We start from the raw sequence: 25,272 nt of genomic DNA on the forward strand, positions 1-25,272 counted from the left end.
GTTCGATTCCAAGTGCATATTATTGAATTATTAAAAAGAGAACGATGACTTTTTTTCCCAATAATTTTTTTAATTTAATAATAATGTTTTATAACCACATTTTCTTTATGAAATTAATTTTAAATTAAAAAGTTTCTCTCTTCTTTTCCATTCTTCTTACATTTGGGCTATAAATGTGTCAATATCATTTATGTTGTAAAATTTTCCTCTCCACTAAATATGGGATTAGCTGAGAAAATCATGGAATAATGAAAATGAATGTCAACAATATTTATTCACAAGCTTTTTTTTTTCTTGTTTGCATATCCTCTTCCCTTTACTGGTGGAGACCACGACCAAGGATGACTAAATGGTGGAAATTGAAGGACACGGTTAGCCCTTAGTCTTCCATGCAGACACAAACGATGATGCCAGGCCAAAAGCAACAGCATCCTCCGGCGGCCAAGTTTCCGCTGTTTATTTAATCATCATATGTAAACTAAATAAAACATCAATAGAAAACCAATATTAGATTTCACCTTATAACATTTAATTAGTATAAATTGTTTGGGCTAAAGAGAATTTTTTTTTAAATATTAAAGGTTTTCAAAAATTAAATTCTGACGATTAAAATAAAAAATCTAATACCAAATCACACGGCGGTTGGCCTAATAAAGAGATTTCAGCAATCAGACATGGTTAGACAAAGAAAAAGACTTCACACCCGAAATAAGTTGTTGGGGGCACATGACCTTCATGTGAAGAATAAGCCATGACTCAATTTTATTGGAGCCTTTTTGCAATTTTCTCTGTCTTTTAGCCTCCCTAGTAGCAGCCTCTGAATTTCCCTTGACCAGTTGATACATGTAAGGTTTATGAAAGAATATTGGTTTCCTCACGTGCACCAACTAATAAAAAGGCATTCAACAAGGTGAATAAAAGTTTAGTTTTCATCCCAGGATGGCTTCATCAATGCAGAACTTTTGCCTACATTTTATGCTTTTCTTTTGTAGTTTGTTTCTAATTAAATATGTTGATAGAGCAGCCACTTATCAAATTTTTTATTTTTTAATTCTTAATCTACCCTTGAACACTCATCTAATTTAAAAAAAATATTACGCGTAAAAATTTATTTAAATTCGTAAATTTCAAGTGCCAACTTCAATATTATACCAATTGATATAAAAATTAATCTGCTTATTAAATTTATTATTGAGTGGGTATTTTCGAGTTTGATATGATTTCTTTTACATTGTTAATGTCCGATTTCATATGAGTCAACTGGTAGGATTCACAAGTCAATAAATTTGACCTATATGTGGAATAACTAATTAACATAATTTCCAAAAAAAAAAAATGGCAGTATTGTATATTTTAAGTTATACTAATGGTCCTAGTCTAACATGTGTTTAAGCTAAAGAAACTTTTCTTAAAAATCATTCATTTTATTGAAAATGAAAAATTTTGTCATATATATACTCCACAGAGATTTTATTTTATGATCATACAACTGTTTAGGGTGTTTCAAGTTTTGTCTAAGTCTAATTCACTCTCCGAACGGTCTTAAGGGCATAAACCCTCACATCATTCTAATCTATTTAAGATTTTACTTCTAAGTGCTCAAGGATCAAACTTGGTTAAACTCTCGCTTAATGACTATTCTAACCCTTCTTACTACTACTCTCCTGAGACAAGGCGTTGCCAAATCTCTGTTTTGATTTATTCTTCCCGGTAAATTTGATAACCCAAAGAGGATTTTGCTTTACCATATTCAAGCAGGCCATTGCTATATAGATAGACAGCTCCACCAGGATGAATAGCAAGAAAAGATAGCTACGGGGCGGCACCTCATATGTTTAATTTGAAGCTGCTCATTGCACGCATGTTGCGCATTGCTCTTGGGATATAAAAACAAAACGAGGCCATGACTTTGAGCCAGCACTAACAATGTAGAAACCTGAAAGACCAACCACAACCCAGTGAACAGAATAGAAAGGAAAGGACACTTATCCCATATGCTGAAACACCATCCAAACTCAACGGATAGCTAGCCCATATCCTTCATGGCAAAGTAACAATGATGGCAAAACCTCATTTCAGATTGAAAAACTTTGTATTGGATATATGGACCCTCCAAGCATTACAGCACTACTAATATTATCTGTATAAAAGCTTAAAGCTCTCCCTAGTCACCCCAATAATTGAGTTTCATGGATAAACCACAATCTATGACTGAAATTCAGTCCCCAGTAATGCGTAGAGTTTCATTTCCTTCAAGTACTAGAAAAGTTAAAATTTTCATCAACAAATGGCATGCCCACATGGTGCTATATATTGTTGCATCAGTTTATCTCATCATCTGGAATGTGCATTCAATAAAATATCACTGATATTTCTTAATGTGACCAATATTTTAAAGGCATAGTTCATTTCTTTTGTGAACACCATTCCCATCTTTAACTGTTGAGTTATGATTTCTACGTCTGAAACAAGCTTGGCTACTTTCACCGAGATAATCTGGATTTATCACTTTTTCAACTTCTTCTAAAAATCAAATGGATATCAAAGTGGACCTGAAATCATCATCTCTTCAACTTTGAGATTGGACAGATTAAGTCAAATCACCCTTTATGCTCCCCATGTTAAATATCTCAGTTATTGTTCAATATCTTAGGTGTTTAGTTTCTTCCCACCATGATGTTTCGAGCCGTGATTGGGTAGCAAATGAACCTTACACTGCCAATGGTATGTCGCGACTATCAACTTCAGGATTTCCAGCGGATCAGTTAAAACTCGAAAACTGTGAAAAGGGTTATAAATTAACAGATTTGATGACTCAAAAAAAGGAGGTCAAGACTCCACTGTGTCTTTTTAACCAATCCTCAAATGATTTAAGATTTAATCGTGCTGATTTCTCATTTGTTCATTGTTCTAAATTCTACTTACGTTCATTTTAAAATAGACCAACCATCAGAGGCAAATTGACTTCTTGTCGGCTGTCTGTGCAAACATAATCTAGGCACTTTTCTTCGCAATGTTAGATTTTTCTTTTTTCTTCTTTTTAATTGTTCACTCTAGATTAAATCTCTTTGGCCAAACATCGATAAGATTGCTCAAGGTTGATGTTCAATACTAAAACAAAGAAATTAATAGTATACAAAAAAAGACTAAAGATTGGGTAATTGGAGAAAAGATACTGCTATTTTTATATATGTGCTGAAAATTTTAAGTAATTACAACAAAACAGAGAATTACAGGGATAAACAGAGAAATACACACTACATATGTTCTTGTAATTTATGTACTGTTTCATGCACATAGGTGAAAGAATAAGCAGAAGCCAGCTGAGCTTCAACACTACCTATACCCCAAAGCTACAAGCTGGTCTATCAAAACCTTCCACTTTAAAATAACCAAAAAGTTAAAAGCCTAGGAATAGCCCAAAAACAGGGTTGCCAAGCTGTGAAGCAGAGGAAGAGATTCCGGGCACAATATATGCAAAAGTCCCTCCAGTAAATCTCTCCCCCTAACCTGTTAAACCATCTAAAAAACTTGATGATAACAAGGCTGTTCAAGCTGAATCAGGCCTGCTTTTCCAAGTCCTTGGAGCTTATGAATGTTCCATGAAAACCATATGGAACTCGAGATGGGAGCTTCACTGTGGCTTCTAGCTGTAAATTCATAGCATTCACAATCTGCAGTTCTGATTTCGAGGTCTTCTCGTCGTGAACAAAAGCCAAAACATAGCCCTCATCTTCTTTCTTCGAATTGGGGTTTCGAGGAAAGAACAAAGGCTCACCACCATACCTTTGGTCTCCATAGATATATTTTTTAACTTCTCCTGTTGAAAGGTCAACTTTGGCAAATCCTGACACTTTAGGCCAAGGCTCAGCAAGAGCTAAATATGCGAACCGAGTTTTTCTTCCCAGTAAATTCCTGTTCACCATCCCTGCCTCCAAGTTCACTTGTTCAGATTCTGAAATGATGGGACGGCGCGTTGACTTGCCAGTCTTCAAATTCAATCTAATTTCAGACAGAACACTCTTGAGACTCTCATCACATTCATTGAAAATGGAATCTGGGGGTGTCATGCAGGAGCCAATTACCACAACTTCATCAGTCTCTGGCTCCTCCCAAGCATTCCAAAGATGAAAACAGAAGCAATCAGGTGCTTCAATCCACCTAATCCCAGAAGCATCAGTGGCATTCTTGTCCAATATCCCAAACCTTGAAATCTTGTTCTTGTCATAGACAACTGGTGAACCACCATGAATCATTTCAGGCAATTTGAAAACGACTTGCTGGTCAGGAATCACCACAAAATTTTCTGTGATTGCAAAATCGTGCATCATTGTTGGACCATCGATTGGAATTTCAACATCAGGCGATTTCTTACCATCCGGTGAAAAACGAAAGTACTTAAGATACGGTTTTTGAATGACATCATAGCTAAGAGCAAAGAATTCACCCGTTTCAGGGTCAACTTTGGGGTGAGCAATCATTGTAGACTTTAACTGACAATTGAAATCATATCTGCCAACGGTTTTCAAGTCCCCAGATGGAGTGATACGAACATGGTAAGGCAAATCATCTTCAGACATAGCAAGGAGATGACCGTTAAAGTAAACAACTCCAGCGTTAGCAACTCCAGTACCATGGCTATGATCAACCAGCCCAAACAAGCCACGAGCATAGAAAAGTAACAGTCTAGCTATGCCAGAGTGACCATGGAGTTCACCTATTGCCTTGGGGAAAACTGGACGCCCCAAAGCTCGTTCTTGGACCAGACGGTTTGTTTCAGTGAACCTACAAGCATAGCTAGCAGAACCATTTTTGAACTGAACTGCATGAACCATCCCATCCCCATCAAAGAAATGGTGTCCGGCGACCGGTTCGTGAAGTGGGTTGGCTCCGTTTCGAACGTAGACTCCTTGTATGCATTCTGGGATTATTCCAGTAACAGGAAGCCTATGCTTGACTGGTTGCTCTGGTACTGGAGCAAAGTTGCCCGAGATTTGGACTCTGGGGTCAGCTGTTTTAGGTAGAGGATGTTGACGCTCATGGGAGACCAAAGCATTCTCTACCACATCTAAAGCCATAGCTGCAGCTCTTTGAAAAGGATTCCATTGTTGGGATTGTGTTTTCTCAGTTGAAGAAATGTTTTTGGGGTGTTTTGAGGTTGGACTAGAAGCTGGAGATGGTGATGGAGGATATGTTGGTGATTGTTTAGGCAAATGAAGAATGGAAGGAGTTTGAAGAGAGCATGAAATGTTAGACTTTCTACTAGGCCTTTTGAAAGGTATAGAAGAAGAAATGGGGCTCGAGTCTGGAGATGAAGACGAGTTTGAAACTAGAAATTTAGGCTTAACACAATTGCCAGTAGCTGCCGCTGTTGATGCAGATGCATATGAAGCCATGGGTGCTCAATTTTGGCCAATTAGAGTGAATGGTGAAACTTGATTGGCTTTGAAAGAGTAAAAATTTGAATGTGAGATTCACTTTATAAGTATTGGAATTGCAAGAAACTTTTAATTGATGTTTGATTTAAGAGAAGAGAATGGATTGAGTGTGTTTTGAAGAGGGAATGGGAGAGACATGATATATATAGAAAAAAAAGAGAGGCAAGCATGTCCACCTAAGACATTTAAGAAGACCACGTGTTGCACTTTGGAAGAGTCAAGAGACAAATGGGCGACTCAAAAGGAGTGACATTTAAACGAGGTCTGGGGAAAGGGTTGCGGGACATAGTTGCTTATTCCTTTGACACGATCACTCCCTTCCCCAGTTGAGTATTTAATATTAGTTTAATTTTAGAATTTTTATATATGATATATTATTAGTATATAAATTTTAATTTTAATTTTAAATTTTAAAAATATTTAAAATTAATTTATTATAAAATAAAGAAAAAAAGACGTTAAATTTAAAATAATAACAGTAACACATGAATAATAATGGGATTTATAATTTTTTTATTTTAAAATTATGATATCTTTTGTATAAAAAAATAGAGAAAACAACAATAAGCTTAAATCATACTACATTGTCAAAATCAGATTGATTTAAACACTCAATTCATTGTATTGTCAATAAGAGAATATGACATTGAGTGTGTCCATCTCTTGGTAGTATTATTAATAATTAGAGCAATTTATCTATCTTTACTTATTTTTATATTTAATTATTTGATGCTAGAAAAAAAAAACCTTAAAATCATATATTATCAATGGCATATTGCTTCAAATGCTTAGTTTATTTATCTTGTCAATAAGAGGATGTGATTTTAAGTATAGATAATTTTTTTTGTTAGTAACATTTATAATTAAGCTAATTTATATCCATAATTATATGATTTGTTAATAAAATATTAAAATTTTAATTTTAATGATTGAAATTTAATTAATAATAATTTTAAAAATAAAAAATTAATAATTAAAGAGATTTATCTATCCCTTATATACTGAAATAAATAAATAATTAGAGATTTATCTATCCCTTATAAATAAAAAATAAATAAATAAAGAGATTTATCCCTTATTTATTAAAAATAAATAACTAAAAAAAAAAAGTAAGGTAGGGCAGGGTAGGGGGGATTGAGTATTAGGCTATTGGACCATTATGACTAAAAAGGGCTTGGGTGGCAGCGATGTTATTGGTCCGTTGGACACGTCTAAACCCGCGTTCCTACCTCTTACGACAGTCATTTCGCCCTACACGTGGCTTTGCTCCGTGCTTGCTGCCCTTCCAATCCTGAAATCTAGGTCACATCGACTGACCCACACGCTTGCCTTTCTCATCCAAGTTCATCTCCCTCTCTAACAAAAAAAAAAAAACACCAAGCCCGCTATCCTCTTTCTCTTTCTTCCTCTTGAATTGTAAATAAATCATATGATATCTACTATTAATAGAAAACGAATTCCATAAAAAAATTCACCTGAACATTTAATTTAGCTTATATTTGACTGGATTATACAGTACGTTATGAATATTTTTCATTGTACTAACCTTTATTGAGGTTTTTTTATATAAAAAAAATCATGAGTATAAAAATAAAAAAATTTAAAATTAAATCTTAAATTTATTAAATATTATTTTTAAAAATTATTACATAATTTTATTAATCTTTTTCTTGAGATCTATATGCATATGTTTTTGCAATGATTGTACTGTTTGTTTTTGAAAAAAAAATCAAAGTCCATATACATTAATGAGGATTCACTTTGAATTTTTTATCACCAGCATGTCATGTGTTACATCTACATAATATTATTAATTAAACTTGCCCATTCAATAATTAATGATGTCTGTTAATCAATCATTCAATTGCAACATAAACTATCTGTTCTGCTGAAATGTCTGTGTTTTTCTCTATTAACAACTACCATATTAATCATGTAATTAGTGCTATACATGTTTGCAAATATGAATTTATGTTTGGTTACTTGTATAAATTGCAACGAATGAAAGTAATTTTTTTAAAAAAAAGATGCAGTTAATTAATTTTTTTTTATATTTATTTAAACTAATAAAAAAATATTGAGCAAATTTATAAACCCTTAAGGTAAAATTCGTCTCGAATTCGATTCGATTTTATATTTTATTAAATTCGAATCTGATCTTATCTAAAAAATTTTTTATTTTTTTATATCCGAACCCGACTTAATCCGATACTATATAAATCGTATCCGACCCGAAATTAATAAAATATTATTTTTTAAAAATATAAAATATTATTTTTTAAATATAAATATTTAAAAATATAATTATATAAATATATATATATAAATAAAAAATTAAATAATTAATTTAAAAAATTTTATATAATGTCGGGTCGGATCGAGTTTGAGGTAAACCCGACCCGACCCCAATTATTTCCTAATTTTATATGATCGGACTTGACTCGAAACTCGAATTTCAAAAAAAAAATCGATCCAATAAAATCGAATCGAATCGAAATCCGTCGAAAATAAGTTTGATTACCGTTCCTACCCCTTACTGCTTAAAAAAATAAAAAGGAAGTGACAGTGGAGAAAAAACATAGATTATTAGCTCTACGTAAGACAACAAAAAGTTGGTGTTAATTCCTATAAATAAATAAAAATATTTTTACTCAAAACCCTATAATATTGTTGTGTTATGTGTATCATTCTCCATGAAAACTACCCAAAGTTCTTTAAACTAATCACTTAATCCAAAATGGGGAGACAGCAGACAGGTGATAATTAGGTACCCTATTTAACGGCATTGTCTAATTGTGTTTTTATCGTAATAATTTCCCTTTTATTTAATTAACTTGCATATCTTCTGGGGAAAGATTTTCTTGCTCAGAAACATATAATTTTTTTTTATTAAAATTATAGATTTCAATTAAAAAATTGGGTTTTTTTAATTGATGAAATATTTAGAAGTTATAGGTAAGAAAGATTCCTTTCTAATATTTTTTTTCCCACCATGAACACGAGAGAGGTAAACAAAGTTTTTTAGCATTCAACTTCCAATCACGTTACAATAAAATATTGATTTATAAAAGAATAAGATTTTTTTTTTTTTTTGTTGAGTGGAAGACTAGTCTCTTCTCCTAATGTCATGGATGACCCTAGACCACCAGAAAGGTAAGTATTATATTCTTTCACTTTATAATATAAAATTAATTAAGCTAACGGTTGATCAAATTGTTGAATGATGACTAATCTTTTCATTATTTGCCATGATCCGATCTCCCATCTTAATTTATAACAAAATACAACATTCTCAAGCCCTTGAACGTGTCAATCTACCTGTGGCAGCATGCTTGCAATGATTAGATCTTGAAACTTTTTATCATATATGGTGTTATATGCACTCATTTCTCACATTCATTTTTTATTTTAGGAATTAAATTAAAAGTATTACAATTTTAAGGGACTACAATAAAATTTTAAAAATTTATATATTATCTAAGCGTGTTAAATGAGTGTACTAGATGAGCCTATATAGTCTTTTTCTTTTGTTAAACATTGAAAAAATTTTACTTTTTTTTTTATTATATATGGGAATAAGATAGTTTAACCACCTAACTAGGGCATCTTTCTAACTTCCTTATTTATTCGTCAACATTTTTTCTACCATTTTCAAACATTTGCTTTTTCCAAGTCTACATTTTGATTAATTTAATGCAACGTGAACACTATGTTTCCCAAACTTATAATCATCTACTTGCTTAATTAATTAAAAAGAATTAGCTAAAATAATGTTAATTGCCACCTAAAACCATGTTATTCAACCCACCATATCTACCTTTTTCACTAACTTATGTTACCATTTGATATAGCATCAATTTATAATAATATATATGTGCACATGCACGTACACGTCTGTAATTTTGGTGTTTTTGTGTAAACGTGTACGCATGTTAGATTTTGACAAACATTTTTTAGTAAAACTTCATTATATAACCATGACTTTATTATATAACCATGTTTGTTCTTTTTTTTATTATTTAAAATCATAAATAAACATTCAAACATACGCGTGAAAAAAGAAAAAAAAATGAGAGAAATTACCTTCCCCAATTGTATAGCTCATTCATATAAAATTAGCAATAATTATAACTAAGCCATTAAATATTTGCATTATTGATTGAATTCATGTTTGAAATCTTCTTACATAAGGATTTAACCATAATCATAGACGAAAAAGTTGATCATAAGGACGTCCATGATCACAAGAGGTGGGAAACTCTCATGGTTAATATTATATTATATTAATGTTGTTTTGTATATGATAATTTAACTTGGACCTTTGTCATACTACAAGGAATAATTAGTTAATTAACTATATGATTGACATTAAATTACAAGAAAATCAAGATTTTAGTTATTTGATTCTATCATGTTACAATTTCAAAATAGAATCCCAACCATGAAAATAATTTTGAACCCAAAGTAACCTAAAAAGAAATTTCATCTTGAATTTCAAGATAAATTTACAATCTTTCATGTGAAACAAAAGAGATCTTTTTAAATAGAGAAAATAATTGCAATTTTCTTTGAAACTTCTTAATTTAAAATCTTTTCAATTGATGAATCATAAGATTAAGAACTTATGCATATATACACGTATATGCATTAATTCATGTTAGTGTTAACCGTCTATGCTAACCCCCAAAGATACACATAAATAGGTCAAAGGTTTTTTGCTGTTCCCAACATCGTACTACATATACTTTTTGTGTACTTATTGTACTACATATACTTACTTTATACATTACAAAAAAAATTTTAATACTTGAATTTCAGGTCATTTATATTTGAATAAAGCCATGATTGGTTATTTTAGAAAGAACTGGACAAACTTAATTGAAGAAATTTTATCTGAGTTTTGCTACATTATTATTATTACCTTAAGATTATCAAGATTTGAATCATAATTACAAGAATTAAGAATTAAACACTTTATTTACAAATCATATGATTGTTGACATAAGACAATAAAAGCAAATTAAAAGATAAGAGAAAATTCAAGAACAAAAACCAAATAATTGTTCTTGGCTCAAAGTTGGATTTTATTTAATCCTCTTTCTTTCCATAAAATTTTTTTTTAAAGAAACATGTAAATCAGTTTTGCAGATGTAGTAGTTAATGTTGCACATGTAAGAGGCACCTCTCTTAGTTATAAGAGATGCAAAAGCAACCATTGGATCACATGTACACATGGTGACATGTGCTAAAATGCTATACTTCAACATAATTATTAGTCTTTCAATTATTGTCAAGTGGAAATTATAAGCTTATATAAGCATGTTAAATCCCAAATTGGGGTGGGTAGAGAACTAAAGAAATTCAAATGAAAAAAAAAAAAAAAAACGAAATCACATGAAATAGTAATTTTTTAAATAAAAAATTACTAGTGTACTTAGCTACAAGATAGTTTAAATCTCTAATCTTAACCTCAAGACAAAGTTCATTAACAGCTATGTTAAGATTAAATCTATGTTACGATTAAATCTTTTGGTTGAGAAAGTTACATCTGATTATCAAAAAGAGATATTCATAGGTCGGATTAGATAAATTAGGCATAGTTGGCATTTGGAAAAATTTCTTTAAGACCCGGTTAACTCTGAATAGACTCTAAAATATTAAACTATTAAATTTTTAATATTTTAAATATATTTTAAAATTAAAACTAACTCATAATATTTTATTAATTAAATAATATTTTGAGTTGGTTCGAACTCGAAAAATCTTATCTAGGGCTTTACTTGAGTACTCAAGTGAGCCTGACCTATGGGTCCGGTTCACCCTGTGCGGATAGGTCTAATTTTAAATTAAAATTTCATTATATGTAAGTTTTGTTCCATTTATATTGATTTATTTAGTTTGTTTATTATTATTTTTGTTAATTATAATAATTATGTATGTGTTGACTGATACTTCAATTAATTATAATTGTAATCTCATAACAAATTATACTTGTCTTCAAATAGATATCTCAACTTTTTAATTTCTAAACTTTTAGTTTTTTTCAACCGAATGTCTCATTTTCAAATATTAAAAGGAGGAAGGATTCATGAAAAGAAAAATAAATAACTCAAAGAAAAATAATCAAAAAATTTATTTTGTTGCATTATAAAGGATTCGATTCGAAGAAAACTCGAATTCAGTTCGATTATTATCGAGTCGAACTTAAGTTCGAGTAGTTCGTATTATCGATCGAGCTAAATTCGAGTATTTTTATATCCGATTCAAGTAGTTCGCGAGTCTAATCGAGCTTTTTATTTAAATATTTTTTTATTATTTTAATTAATAAATTATTTCAAATTCGAGTTCGAGTATAAATAATCGAATTCTTATCGAGTATACGAATCAAGCTTATTTTTACATATTAATCGAACGAGCTCGAGTAACTCGAATTCGATCACTAATCGAACTCGAATTTAAAAAATAAAACTCGATCGAGTTCGAATTCGAGTGAAATGTCGAATCGTAAGTTGTAAGTCGAATTCAAACTCGAACTTTTCATTATATCAACTCAAATCGATTCGATTACGTCTTAACTCGACTCGATTACGTCTTGACTCGACTCGATTGCGTCTCTATTGATAGGTCATTGAAGAGATTCGTCTCACACGTACTATTTCAAGTTCACTCAACAACTCTTCAACCAACCGACTTTACCTGAAAAAACTGCCAACTGCCAAAAGGCCACCAAACTCTCCATTTTTTTTTTTTTAGTGTTGCCTTTAATCTATCAAATAATTAAATTTTGTTTTTTTATATACCCAACAATGGTAAGGCTACAAGCTTCAAGAAAAACACTGACACAAACATTTCTTGGATTCTTTTAGCAAAGTGCATGCACTTTAATAAAAGTTAATAAGCATTAATTATGATTAACCCAAATTTTAAATTAAGGGATTTGTTAATGGCGGTGTTCTAAGAGCATTAAGATAATTAATGTACTATTGCTAATAATAATTTTACTTTGAATGCAATAGCACACACTTAATTTCTTGATTTTCAATATATTAAATTAAGATATTATTAAATTTAATAATCTCAAAGAATGCTTTTAGTCCTCATTACTTGACTTAATGGCTAAAGGGCTCTCTCGCCCCCTTTCTCATGAGTTATACCGTCTTATATACCAAAAAAAAAAAAATTTTCTCTTAAGATTTTCATTAGCAAAATTCTTAAAGTATTTTTTACTTAAAATTGTGAGGATTTGAATCCTAATTACTATTTTTTCGGATTACTTTATTAATTTTTTTAAATGTACTGTAATATAAGATTAAAAATTATATAAAATTAATTAAGAGAGGGGAAGGCTCCCTGCTTTGATAATTAGTCACTTTTATATGGCCCCATATGAAAAGGATGTGTTGAATTGAGGCACATGCAGGGCACATTCAATGGGAGCAAAACAGAGGTGGTTGGGTATCTCAAACAAAAATGGTGGGCACTCTTTTGTGCTAAATTTTGTAGCAATGCATTGAAGGGGGACAATTTTAATGAGAGAGAACCTTCATTTTGTTTTTGCTGCTTATGCAAAATTTACTGAATCAACTCAAAAATTAATGACCAATAATTAATAAGAAAGTGATAAGTTATTATTCATTGAGTTAATTTTATTTTAGAGAATTCAAAACAAAATCAAAGCTAAAATTAAAGCTATTGAATGCGTGGCCAATAAGATTTTTATTGTAAAAAAATATAAAGAAATATTCATATTTAAAGTTAAAAAAAAAAAAAAAAAACTAAAATTAAAGCCATTGAATAATTAACAATACTTTTTGTACCATAATTGAAAAAATATTTAAGATTAAATTAGTCTGTAATTTTAAATTTGAAATTTGAATTGTTGATTATGATCTAAATACATGACATTATTTGACATATTCATGCATAAAAAATATATAGACTTCTTTCCTTTTTTTTTTTTTTAAGTTAATATATTGAAGTTATCTTTTGTGTGTTGTGTGTGTATATATGTATATGTATATATATATATATATATATTAGATTATTCTAGCAAATTAATATGTTTATATAATCATAAATAATGATTAGTAAAAATGTAAAATTATTCATGATTAATTAGCTTTTTATTTAAATTTAAATTTTTTAAATTTAATGTAAACAATGGATGTCATAAACCTGAAAGGCTCTTATAAGGGATCAATTCTTTGTTGCATGAAAATTAAAATATGCAATTAAGAGTTTAATTTAATTAGTTGAAGTAAATTTATGATTTAAATTTAAATATTTATAATTTTTTTATCTTTAAATTATATTCTCCTTTATAAAAAAAAAATTGAAATATGCATGTCAAAGAGCTTGAAACATGTGCATATAATTGATGTGGTAGACAAAAACACATATAATATATCCTTGTCTAATGCGTGAGGTGGAACATCCAGAATGTACCAAGTTAAGGCCACCGTGCAGAGTGTAAGACAAGTTGACATGGTCCAGGTGACGAGCTATCACATGTCATCAATGTCCTTTTGGATTGCACATCATGTGAACACTTATTTTAATATATTTATTAAGATTATTATAATAAATAATTTATATTTTTTAAAAGAGAAGAATTAAATTATATAAAAAAGCTTTATTTTTTTATTTTTTTTAATTATTAATTTTAATAAATTCAAAAGATGAAAGAGAAAAAAATAATTTAATTTAATTTTTTGAATTTATTAAAATTAATTGTTAAAAAATATAAAACTAAATATTTTTAAATTGATATAAGTTTATTTTTTAAAAAAATATATATTATATATATTATAATTTAACATAAAATTGATATATATTAGCATAATGTAATAATCATTTCATATGATATTTTTTTCATATAATTTGGGTGTGGAAAAGCATGAGAATTTAGACAAAAAAAAATGTGTACGATAAAGTGGACCATTAACTAGTAGCCAAATGGGCTTTAAAAGCGTGGGTCCATTTTTTTTGTCAAATATCTGTCGGGGGCCTTACCAGAATCTGTTGACCCACAATGGACGCCGTCCTACCAATTGTTAATGAGAAGGAAATAGTCATACAGGTTATCAGTGGTTATCTCCGGAACATGTTTGGAAAGTGTCAAATCAGTCGACATTTGAGGCAAACCAGGCGGCAGTCTCCGTAAGGATAGAAAGCGTGGCAGACTCAACTCAATGCTCCACTTTCTTCTTTCCAAACCGGCCGCTATTGTACGTGTCTGAAGTGATTTTGGGTCGTACACTCCATGACCAATTATTTGAGGTTTTACAAACTTTTTCACAAAAAATCATGCCACGTGTAAAATGTATTACTTGAGTCAGTTTCCTGGAAACCTTCTATTGAGGGGATATTTGCCGATTCCACCATTTTTTAATTCCCATCTTGACCTTAGAAGACTTGAATTTAGCTAAATTTAGGTAAATTATATACTTATTTTAAAAAATAACATTTAATATTTAAATTATAAAAAAATTTAAATAAAATCATGATGACCCAACTTTAAATGGAACAATATACTTTACAGTTGAATATAGTTCAAAGATTCCAGCATTAATATTTATATATAAATTATATTGTAATTGTATAATAAGGATAAATTAATGATATCTAGGTTTATTTTCTCCAGTGATATACACATGAACTTTGACGTTTAAGACGATTGATATACCAATCCTTTTAAAAGAACCATTTTTATAAATAAGAGAATGTTTCTACAAACAATAGACATGAAAATAATGTGAAGTAGACAAGGTGGGGCAAGTTTTGTATGGATAGCTTTTAAATTTCAAGGAAAATAATTGTCTATTGAACACCGTCAAAAATTTTGCATGATAAGCCAAAAATCAAGGATTAGATCAAATCAAAATTTCTTTCTTTTCTTTGTTTTTTTTTTCCTTTTCCCATGCAATTATGCAGTCATTTTACCGGATGCAAAAAGAAGAAAACAAAAAAAAAACAACGACCATCTTCAATGTGACTCCGAGTATATCTTGCCGATGCCAATCTAATAAGGAAAAATGAGGACACGTGGCACATCTTCTTCGAACACTTGTACCTTTCTCCAGACAAACTCATCAGACTTTGTTGTTCGTGGGACAACGTTAATAAACAATGGTCAAAGCCAATTTATTTTTTTGGAAAGAAATAGTAAGCAGTTTGATAGGTAATAAAGAAAACGATTATCAATGATATTAATTTTTAAAATAATTGTATAAGTTTTATTGAATTAAATTTTGATTTTTTTTACTCTAATTACTACTTCGTAGTAGATTTATAGAATGATTATATTCTTCGTATAATGTAAAATAAAATGTGTTAAATAATTTGAATTCGAAGGTATATAGTATAATTTTAAGGTTAAAATTAAATAATTTATGTTCGAATTATTAAAATTAATATATTTTTTAAACTCTTTAACATCTTTCTTATAATATAACACTACAAAATTTTAATAAAAATACGATTACTTATAAGAGAACTCCTAGAAATCCAACTTCTAGAGTTCCATTCAACATTAGTTTGTGGGTGTTGCACGTCTTCAATGTTAGATAATCATGAGAATGTCTACTAGAATTTTAATTTTTTATATTTAATATATGAATTTGAGATTTCTAAATTAAAATTTACAATATTCCTTTGTAAATTTATAATTTAGTTGCGAATTATAACTATAAATATCTTACTACACTTTGAGAATATTTTAGTGACTTTTTCTTTTAGTGTTGAATTTGGTCACTCTAAGTATATTTTCAAATAAATCTTATAATCGAAATTTGAAATTTAATTTAATTTATTTATATAATCATCGTTAAGAGATGACATTCAACAAATTTAAAATTTTAATTTCAATACTTACAATTTTTTTGGTATTATCTTCCTGCGACATCCTATGTATAAAAGGAATAGATCTTACAACCATAGTTATATTCACGGTTGAAGTTTCACTAAAGTTTTCAATTAGCCTTTTTTATATATAATAAAAAATACATGCATTCTATGGACTCTCAGTTTTTTTTTTTTTTTTTTTTTTTTTTTGGAAAAAAAGTGCATTCTCTGGACTGTAAATTTGAACTTTTAGTTATAAATTTACAGTAATTAAAATTCAAAATTTAATAATTTCAGACAAAAGAAATACATGCATCCTAATTCTTCAGGTCCCAGATATTGATGATTACAATTAGATTTTAGTCGGCATATAGGATCATCATTCATTGTACCCGAAAAAATCACATGTGAGAAAACGCGTGAGCTAACATTGGCTAAACCTTATCTTAAAAAAATCGAAAGAATGAAATTGTTAATTAATTATTTCTATGCTATTGCCATTCCACTAAAAGAGCAACAAATTAATTATAATATAAATATTTTGTACCAAACCCTAATTCCTCCAAATTGAAGTTTCCATTAGAAAATGTGTGGAGGGAAATTTAGGTCGTTCAAGTGATCACATTCCACATTTGATGACACGGTTTAAGCAACAAAGGTGTTGAGATTTAAGAAGCTTTGCCTTTTGAATTAATTAATTATTTATTTATTTATTTATTTAATGCATTTTAACTTTAATTGGATTAGAAGATAAAATATTGAAGAAAAAGACTAAATGATAATGTTTATACAAGCCGTTCAAGTTTAAAACTTCTAACGTAATCAATGACCAAAGTTGGTAAAGATATATTTAAAGCACATTTTGTTCAAACTGTGAGCTTTTTGACGCAATCATCATCTCCACATTCCGATGATCGTCAATTTAACATATATAATACTTACTAATATTAAATTCTCCACTGAATTGCTGTCACAAGTTAACAGTCTTCAACTCTTTGATAAATTTACATAAAAAAATCCAATTTTACTTATAATTATGAAGTTAATAATATGTATGTAATGACATTTCAAATTTTTTTATGCAAATACATTTTATAAAAAACCTATCCAAATTTTTTTTTTTAAATACCACAATGGTAATCACATCTTTTCTTTTTTAATTTTTTTCAAAACACCCACTTAATGAATGACCAAGTTCTACCATATATAATGTATTTAAATGGATTTGGTATCTAATGTATTTAACTAGATTTGGTGTAACGTGTCAAGTAGAAAAACTTCTTAAAGGCAAAATTAAAGGAAAAACAATATTTTCTTTCTATTTTTTTAATAGAACAATATTTTTTTTCTTTCACATGCATTTAAATAAACTTGAGAAGCCAAAGCATATGGATCCCTTGTTTTCCTTTTTATGATATGTTAAATTTTAATTTGTTTTCACATGAGCAAGTCGTAGGATGTGTGAGTATTTATTTTGCATGATTTTAACAAATAATGTGTTTTATCTCTAACTAAAAAAGAATAAAAAATTAATAGGTACTGTAAATTTTTTATAAGAAGAAAAAAAAAAAAAAATATATATATATATATATATAAAACTTGGATAAGTTAGTTGTTTTTTTCAACCGAAAGAAGCAGATCAATCATAATTTAACTTGAAATGACACAAATAATCCCATCAAAGTTGTTTTCTTTATCCTTTTAAGTTCTTAGTTTCTTCCTATTTTCTTTAATCATTTTCTTTCATCGATCCTCGTAACATTTGGAAGATGATGATTCCAATCAAGATTCGTCATTTTTATTTCTTGGCATCGAAACATGCCTGTAATTATCGACATTATTCCTTTGATTGTCACGTTTTACTGCAGAAAAAGCAAATAAGGATAACCTTAGATTTTTTACTCCAACGTAACAGTTGCAACAACCTCAAAAACTGCCACGTAACCCAAGTTTGGATTTTCCGACAAGATCTTCCACCTGATACGTGTTAATTCTTTGTCGTTGTTCAGATACCGTTTGATACGTGTCCGACACCGTGCTTTTGACTCGGTATAACCGACTCCTTCTAGCAGTCAAAAGTGAGAGCTTTCGGCTTTCCCTATTAAACCAACCGCACAAAAAATTTTTTTTTCTCAATTGCATGAAAAAGTTGATTATGACAAAAACGAAAAAAAACGTGTTTCTGTATCCTTTATGGTTTTACCTGACTCAAAGAGTAGTCAATTGTTATCTTTTTGTTGATATTTTTTTTTGTGTATTGGAACTACATGGTTATGGAAATTTCTAAGAAAGAACATATGGGAAAAAAGAAGTTGGAAATTAATGTCGAATTCCATTCCAACTTTTGCTTTGGGCGGAAGATATGGAATTGTGGTTGTTCATTTCGTATTGTAAAAGTTTTACAAACATGGGTGGTCGTCTTTCCACTTTCTTTTTGTCAAACTTCATATGTTTTTCCTTTCGTTGGTCAATCCATTATTTTTATTTGACTCCCCTTTTATTATCGATATTAAACATTAATTATGTTAATAATTATATAATGATGTATTGATAAAGTATTTAATTAAAATTTTAATTTTAATAATAAGAACTCAATTTTTAAAAATTTTAAATATAAAAAGTTTATGAATTCAAAGAGAAGTATCAATTACAACGATTTCATATTTAATTTATTAAGGCATGCTTACCACACCAATTTTCGTTTTTACATATATATTTTCTCCCTTTGACCAAAGCAAAATTATAAGGAAAAAAAAAATACCTTTTGAACCTAAACTTTAATAATTTTATAAGAGTAAGGATGTGAGTTTTATCTCTTTTTTTTTTTTTTTTCACAATTAAATTCATAACTAACTTGAATCAAAATAATATTTTAATATTAATTATTTTGATCCAAAATTTTAAAAAAAAATTTATGCATGTGTGTTTGTAGAATTACGTTAAAAAATGAGATGTTAATCCAATTGTCAATAACATTATGATGCTTTGGCTTAGTAGCAAGGATGAAACTCTGGAACCTATAGGTTTTAGATTCAATTTTTATAGTGTGCGAATTTACTTCAATTTTATTTTATATGTTCTAGTAATTTGTTAGTTGATTTAATAATTTCTTATATATGTATGTAATGCTTAATTATGATTATACTTCTAATTTCATAAAAGAAATATTCATCCAATTATTTATTTATTTATAATCTATAATTTATATTTATAATTTATAATATATATTTAATTAGCGTTAAAATTACTCAAAAAAAGTTCTGTAATTCTTCTTTCTTCGATTTTTAAAGGTAATGAATTTCATTAACATACGTAATAAATAGTCCAATGTGGAAGAATTAGATGTTCAAATCTTAAGAAAATCAGGCTGCATCAATGTGGAAGAATTAGATGTTCAAATCTTAAAAAATTAGGCTGCATCCAATTGAATAATTTAACAATGGCAGAAATTGGGGAAAGAAAATTCCAACTTTAAATTTCTTTTGTGGAATTTTTGGGATTTGGATTATGATTAATTAGGTCGGCCATTTATTATAAAGTAGTTTAATTTTGTCGCATATTTAAGGGTTCTTTTCCATTTGATTTTTTTTTTTTTTCTTCTATATGGCTGAATGAATCCAAGGTCGGTTTGGAGAATAGATGTATGAACTTAACACACGCAAAGTTATGTGGTTGATGATTCAAACTACATAGTTGACTCCAAAACCAGTTCTCTCTTCATTCATCATTAATGCATAAAAATTCTGAGATTTGCAAGAAATTAGAATAAAATTCATATGGTGATGTACCACACAAGTTGATGGGTCATGCCACGTATCTCTATCAGGTCACATGGACTGACAGATGGAGGTTGCTTGAACATTTTTGGTAGCTTTTGATGTTTGATTTACAGAGAGATAGTCAAACTTTTTACAATGTCATTTTTGTAAATAATTTTTTTTTAGCTCATGAAAGGAAATAATACATTTATAAAAGTTATGGATTATTAGTGAATTTTACTCAAAAAATTAAGTAACAAAAATTTTTTTTTTTTTGCTTATATCTTATTCCTAAAAAAATATATATGGTTAAATCTTTCACTAGAAATGAAAGGGTTGAAAACACAACCAAAATGAGAAAAGCCCATATATAGTGTTTGGGGATTATCTTTATTTTTCCTTTATTTGATAAATAATTTGTTATCATAATTATACCCTAATAAGGAACTTATTAATCTTTTTACTTGTTCAATTTAAAAATTTTCACTGGCATTTTACAACATAAATTTTCATTTTGGTAACTTTTTTTTTTGTCTTTTAAAAAACTTGGGTCACTAGTTTATAAAGTTAGGCCCATAGACTGATTTACGGTGTGGCAACTTGCAAGGAAGGGGTTATTGTCGGGCTTTTCTGGCCTTAAATTGTAGTTTTATGGGTTTGTTTTGCTGGGAAAATGGGCCAGTCTTTGCCTATTTCTTATGTGTTAAATCTAAAGCCCCCAAAAAATTTTCACTCATTTCTTGAATTTTTCTCCTTGGTGTGAATACTTGAAAACCAAAGATGCCGTTAAGATTTACATAAGATTTTAATCATTTAGTTTTTATACGTTAAAAATGTAAATTTTTTTTTAATTTTACAACCGAGAGACTATCATAAATCCCATTTTTATAATTTGTTTTTAATTTTTTTATTATATTTTAAGAGGTATGTGTGATTCTATTAATTTTGAAAATAAAATTTTAAATTGTATTATAAGTGATTATGATAATTTTTTAACTATTATACATTTTTACAAATACACCAACATTTGATTCAAAAATTAATAAATAATTGTTTACCAAAGAGCACTTGCAAATCCTCTTTCCTCAAATAAAAAAAAAAAGATTTTTATGATACTATGTTCTTAGATGTTATATCTACTTATGTTGAGGAAAATTGCATAAAATTTTTTTTTTTTTATTTTGTGTTTTTTTAGATTTCCCTTTCCCTTTGTTTTATTTCAAAGAAATAAGAATTCTTTACTATTCACATCATTTTTACTTTTCTTTTTCTATAATGCTTAGTTCATTGCACTTTGATTTATTCTTTAATCTCTTATTTTCCTTCTCATCGGTTGCTTATAGTTATTCTTATAGTTCAATTAAAAATTTTAACATAGTAGCATAATAAATTTCATAAATCTTTTACATTTTATAAACCAAATTTATCTATAAAATATATAGATAGATAGATAACTAATAACTTAATTATTGATTCGAGAATAATTAAAATGTATAACTATTCCGTTACTTATAAGACATAGACATTTATGATTTTTTTTTTTTTGCCCTTAAATTTTTTTTTTGGGTTATAATTAGAGATGTTAATAGGTATGAGATGGATTATATTATATCTATTTTTATAATCAAATCTAATGGATATTTGAAATCTATCTCCATCCTCATCCCTACTAATATTTAATTGGTGTAGATAAAATTTGGTATGTGTAACTTTTTTTAAAAAATAAAAATAAAAATTATTTTTTAGCTTTTTTTAATTTTCATATTTATGTAATTTTTTTATAAATATATATTAATATATTTTAAATAAAAATATATTATTTTTAATTAATTTAAAATAATAATTTATATTATTTAATAAAAATTATTACTAAATATATATATATATATATAGAAAGTATAGGTAAAAATACAAAGCAAGTGCCATATTATTTGTTCCTATTTTCATACGGATAACATAATTTAAAATTATACTTATCTCATCTCCATCTCTATAATATAAATCCATTTGCATCCACATTCATATTCTAATAAAAAATCAAATTTTCTATTAGATACGAAAAAAATTAACATCTTTAAAATTATTTGTAAATAGTTAGACAATTTAATTCTTAGACCCTAGTAATTGATATTTTGAGTTCTAATCTTCTAGATTTGATTTCATAACATTCAACGCGGAATATCGAAATAACTTAATCAATTAATTAGAGTGACAAATTTTTAACTGAATCCAAAATTTTAATAAAAAAGTATATGTATTTAATTAAACTATTTAAAATAAAATTTATTTATTTATTACTAATTTTAAATCCATACCATGCACTGAATAAACAAACAAATTGTAATTTTATTACATCCAATAATTTTATTAAAAAAACTCAATATATTAAAAATTTCTATAAAATCAAAATTTTGTTTTCATAATAATATAATTTGAAATCTAATTTCAACAATGGGTGATAAATCAATGTAACAAGCAATCTTTGACTTGTTTTATAATAAATTTATAAATTTATTAGGTACAACTGGATTATCAATTTGCATTTTTAACCTTTGAAAATAATATAGTACATTTTCAAAGAAACTCAATGTGAAATAATTATTATAAATGCAATTAACCATATTAATTTCATTGGTGCACTTTAAGTCATAATACGACAATCATATTTGTGTGGCTTTGGAAGGATTTATTTAATTTTTTTTTTTAACTTTAAGTATTGTTTACAAAATTAACTTTATTTCCTAATGTTTAGAATATGTTTCAATTGATAAAAAGGAAAAAAAAAGAAAAAGAAAACTATTAAGTTTTCATGACCATTTTAATTGTTGGGAGTTTTACCATTGAAATATGACATTATTAAATTTATTTATTACTAAAATATTGAATAAATTTATTTACTATTTTACTTTCTTATTTTAATGCATTATTCATTACAAAAAAAAATCAAACTAAAACCAAAATTAATTAATTTAGAATGTAATTATGCAATCTTATTCCTTTTCGAATTCAATTTTCACACCCTAAACCATTAATATAAACAAATAAAAAAAAAACCATTAAAATCAAAATCATAACCGAAGTGCATAAAATAAATATGAGTATAAAATAGTGAATTGATATACATATAGTACAACCATCCAATGCAAAGAGTTTAGGAACAAAGATTATCTAATTTAGCAATTGGAAATTATTTTTTAAGCATTTTAGGAGCGGTTATAAGTAGAGGCACATACCATGAAATTTCTGTTGTCAAAGCTATTACCATAAAAATAATAAAAATTTTTATACAAAATTTTTTAAGTAAAGTTTGTGAAATTTTTTATTGAAAATGATTAAATAAAAACTAAATTCAAAAATAAAAATTGATAAAATTAAAAAATTTTGTTACCTAGATTAAGTTTACAAAATTTTTTTAAAAAAATTACTAAATTTTAATATATTTTTTAAATAATCATTTTTAGAAAAAAATTTTTGATAAAACATTTACTGTTGAATAAATATTGATTAAAATTAAATTATAAAAAATATTTTAAAAATATTTTTATATATTATTGATATTCTATTAATTCAAATTATTTATTAAAATTTTTTGTTAAATTATTTTTTTTAATTTGACAATTTTTACTTAAAATTTTCATTTAAATTTTATTGGAAAGTAATTTTCTTTAAGCAGTAAACTAAATTCAAGGAATAGTTTTATTTCCAGCCCATAATTACTTTATCACGTAAACACTGAATATACCCCATATTTAAAATTCAAGAAGCAAATTTTTTTATTTACACTCCATTCCCCAAACCCTAACACCCTCCCATTCCCCGACATGAAGGCGTCAAATTTGACAATCACAAGGCCTTCCTGGAAAACGTGATATGATGACCGACAACCGCCGTTAACGCCAAGATTATGAAAAGCAGCAGAGTCATGGTATTGATTATTCGTCAGTAAGGGACAAAACTCATGTTCGAAGTAAAATATATTTTTTATAGGCGGTAGTTTACTTACAGGAAAAATTATAAGTTCTAAAAATTAAATTTTAAATATATTAAATCTCACATTTTAAAAATAATTATAAAAATCAATCGATATAAATTTTAAATTTCAAATTTTTATTTGATAGAATGACAATTTTGAAATATGATTTACTTAAATTTTTATTAAATGTACACATTTAGAGATGATAAATTTATCCGTGATCGACAAGTTTCAATTCGACTTGATTGGTTAAGATCAAATTTTTTTAAATTAAGTTTTGAGTTGAGTCAGATTAGATAATAATAAAAAAATTTTAAAATCAAAATTTAAATAAATTCATCCTAACTCGATATATATTTTTTAAAATTATTTTTAATTAATTATTTAATTTTATATTTTTATATATTTATATTAAAAATAATATTTTATATTTAAAAATATTATTTTATTAATTTCAAATTAAATCTGATTATGTACAGTTTTATATAATATCAAATCGAAACAGATTCAAAGCGAATAAAAATCAATTTTGATTCGACCTGTTATTATCAATAATATATCAAATGTAATTAATTTGAAATTTTAATACTAATTTTAAAAATTTTTATTGTAACTTATTTATAGAAAACAAACATATTAAATGTAAAAAAATGTAATTAATTCAGTCATGTAAATTATTTTTAAAATAAATAGTATTTTAATTCAAATTAAACAATTTAATTAAAAATACATGCCATCAACTTAAGTAATTCATATGTCAAGACGATAATTTGTCAATTTAATTTTATTAAAAAACTGATTTTTTTTAGTATTTATATTAAATAAGCTAAATTTTATGATTGTAATTAAACCACATATAAATTTCATAATAGTTTTTCCAATGGAATCTTAATAATCAAAACTCATTTGAGAAATGCTAAAGCATGGATAATTCAATTTATTAAAATATAAATATCCATAAAATTATTACCTGAAAGGTTAGACATTACCCTCTTGATATTTACACGCAAAAACAATAAATAAATACAAGTTATCATCCACGTTGAGTGGCCTTTTACTGTAGGCTAGACTGAGAGAGTTACCCATCTGTAATAGTCAACATAATCTCCATCGTACATCATGTCATGAATGGGGTCCCACTTCAATCAAGAATAAGTAAGTGAGTTATAGCCAACTTGATTGGACCGTCTGTGTCTCAAACAAAATTGACAGACATGTAAGAACGCAACATAAACCCCCCATGTGTTTCTGGTGTCTATTT

General features: G+C 27.6%; 1 protein-coding gene across 1 annotated transcript; it reads right to left on the bottom strand.

Moving 5' to 3' along the window:
- Nucleotides 1–3,161: 3,161 nt before the first annotated feature.
- LOC111276007 (9-cis-epoxycarotenoid dioxygenase NCED2, chloroplastic-like) lies at nt 3,162–5,564 on the bottom strand. Its single transcript, XM_022861706.2, has one exon. The coding sequence runs from the start codon at nt 5,394–5,396 to the stop codon at nt 3,561–3,563; it is 1,836 nt and encodes a 611-aa protein (XP_022717441.1). The 5' UTR covers nt 5,397–5,564; the 3' UTR covers nt 3,162–3,560.
- Between the last annotated feature and the right edge of the window lie 19,708 nt (nt 5,565–25,272).

The sequence above is a fragment of the Durio zibethinus genome, chromosome 25 (genome assembly GCF_047325235.1).
Source record: "Durio zibethinus cultivar Kanyao isolate XHJ-2024 chromosome 25, ASM4732523v1, whole genome shotgun sequence".
Lineage (NCBI taxonomy): Eukaryota > Viridiplantae > Streptophyta > Magnoliopsida > Malvales > Malvaceae > Durio > Durio zibethinus.

Coding starts and splice junctions, on each gene's coding strand:
- LOC111276007 (XM_022861706.2), bottom strand. CDS start 5,396: ATGGCTTCATATGCATCTGCATCAACAGCGGCAGCTACTGGCAATTGT.